This window comes from Embiotoca jacksoni, unplaced genomic scaffold (assembly GCF_022577435.1).
Source record: "Embiotoca jacksoni isolate LCO1_2020_lvr unplaced genomic scaffold, fEmbJac1.0.p SCAF_58, whole genome shotgun sequence".
NCBI classification, from domain to species: domain Eukaryota; kingdom Metazoa; phylum Chordata; class Actinopteri; family Embiotocidae; genus Embiotoca; species Embiotoca jacksoni.
The window spans coordinates 1,492,571-1,495,070 of NW_027185412.1; the positions used below are offsets into that span (position 1 = coordinate 1,492,571).

Genomic DNA, 2,500 nt, shown 5'->3' on the forward strand with positions numbered 1-2,500 from the left:
TATATATATATATAGATATATAGATATATATATCTATATATCTATATATATATATATATAGATATATATATATATATATGTGTGTATATGTGTGTGTGTGTGTGTGTGTGTGTGTGTACCTGTTGTAAATGTTGTGCAGCCAGTCCAGCAGTGAGTAGATGTCGGTGATCTCCAGCTGGTTGTCAGTGATGGATGTCAGTCGCCTGGAGACGGCCTGGTGGTAGCTCTGCACATACACCTGAGGGGTCAGAGGTCACAGGTCAGATATCCAGAAAGAGACACCTGTGATGAGGACTGAGACAGTGAGAAACACGTCTTCGTGTCTCCATCCAGGTGCGTCTCACCTCGAAGGGCTGGTATTCTTCGGGGTAGATGGACACCACGTTCCTCTTGGCGGCCCCAAGGTCCTCCACCACGCGGGCCCGGAGCCGGTCCAGGTACCCGTCCAGCTCTCCGGCCGTGAACTCCGCCCTCTGAGGCAGCGAGCCGTCGGCCGCCTCCTCCACCGCCTCCCTCCACCTCTGCTTCAGGCGGCGGGGCCTCGGGCCCCCGGGGGCCACCGCCTCGCTGAGGGCCCAGCCTGAGTCCACCTGCTCCTCCTGCTGCAGCACCTGAACACACAAACACATTTTCATCTCGAACTTCCTGCCGTCCCTTCATCCCTGTGGTTACCACATCTGTTGCCATGGCAGCAGCATCAGCGGTCACCTGCACCACCAGGCCCAGGTTGGGTCCGGCCGTCGGGCAGCGCAGCGACTCCCTGACGACGGCCCACAGCTCCTTCTGCAGCTCCTCGTACAGCAGCTCCACGTCCTTGGCCTTCCTCCGCCCGCCGTCCTTCACGTTGGGGCTGGCGGCGTCCTCCGGCGGCGGCGCGGCGCCCCGGTCCGCCGCTGTGGACTCGCTGCACTCCTGCTCCAGCTCCAGGATGTGGGTGTCGGCCAGCAGCAGGTCGCGCTTCTTCACTAGCTGCAGGATCTCGAGGACTGAAAGAGACGGAGACAGAGTGAGGACGCGGTGTCCATGGGACATGTTGCTGCTGCAGATTAACGGCTGAAAATGTTTCAGTTTTTTTCAGTTACTAGTCCTAGAACTAGTCCTAAACTAGGTTAAAACTAGTCCTAGAGCTAGTCATAAACTGGTTTAAAACTAGCCCTAGAACTAGTCGTAAACCAGGTTAAAACTAGTCCTAGAACTAGTCCTAAACCGGTAAACCAATTTAAAACTAGTCCTTCAACAGTAACCTGTCAGTCTCCCTCTATGAAAACATATTTAAATATGAACATATATTGTGTTTTTCTTTATTCACTTCTGGTTTTATTTGAATGTTTAAAATGAGTTTCTGACTCTGAACAAGCAGAATTTCTTTTTAATGAAAATGAAAACACTTTTCTTAATAACAACGACAGATTCGTCTTAATAACTTTCTTTTATAATTATTCTGTGAAAAAAATTCTTCAGACATGAACGTTAAATTTCCCACAATCCAAGAAAACGTTTAGATATGAAAGAATAATAAAATATTCATACTAGAGAAGTTAGAAATGACTCGTTCAAGCCTGAAAAATTACTGGACCGAAGACTGTCAGTGAGTCGCCGTGACGACGGACTGCTCAGTTCATGAAGCTCTCTGAAGAATCCCTTCTGCTGTTTGAAGTCTTTCAGAAACTCTGATTTCTCCTTTTTTCTCCAGTTTAAATAATAAAAAGCTCATTATCATCAGGTCCCTGAACGCACCGCAGGGAGGGTTCGTTTGATTCCGACATCAAAGCAGCCCGGAGGGACACACAACAATCAGGTGTCTCCTCCAGAGTCTTTTATCTTCCACACAGATGGAGACACTTCACTGGTTTATTGAACTGGGTCAGAGGTCAACACCAGAGATCACACTGGATATTATAATTAAATAAAACTAAAAACAAGTCAAACAAGACATGGACAGAATATTTACAGGGTGTCCTCTGGGCTGGTCTGAGGTCAGCAGTAACTGTCCGTCAGAGTGAGGTGCATTCTGGGATGGTTCTTCTCTGACTGTCAGGGCTGTGATGTCAGCAGATGATGTCACACCTCCCAGTCTGATGACATCATCCAGACTGACAGTCGGAGGGTGTTTTCAAAGCTGTCAATCATCACATCTTTAACTTTGTTTTGTTGGGCTCTCAATGACATCTGATTGGCTCTGACAGAACAAGTGTTCACAGCTGATGGGTGACAGAAGGCGGAGTCACATGATGGGAGAGGTAACATGACTCATCATCCCGCTACGAAACACATGGAGCGGGACAGGAAGTGATGTCATCTGCTGCGTCAGAGGAGGCAGGGCGACTCTTTCAAAATAAAAGCCCTGTGTGTGTTGGTGAGACAGAGCAAGGATGTGAGGCTCTCCAGATTTTGACCCACTCGTCTACCTCGGTGCCAACAGAGGAAGAGGGGATGACACACACACACGCACGCACGCACGCACGCACGCACGCACGCACACACACACACACACACACAC

The 2,500-nt window shown here is 49.0% G+C and overlaps 1 protein-coding gene across 3 annotated transcripts in view; it reads right to left on the minus strand.

Moving 5' to 3' along the window:
- The window catches only part of LOC138212651 (tumor necrosis factor alpha-induced protein 2-like), a 35,718-nt gene that overhangs the window by 8,378 nt on the left and 24,840 nt on the right, over positions 1 to 2,500 (minus strand). For all 3 annotated transcript variants that reach the window (XM_069173114.1, XM_069173113.1, XM_069173115.1), the window contains exons 4-6: positions 709 to 986; positions 345 to 611; positions 120 to 238 (exon numbers count right to left, since the gene is read on the minus strand). In XM_069173114.1, coding sequence (XP_069029215.1) covers positions 120 to 238; positions 345 to 611; positions 709 to 986 — 664 coding nt within the window. The remainder of the gene's footprint in view (positions 1 to 119; positions 239 to 344; positions 612 to 708; positions 987 to 2,500) is intronic.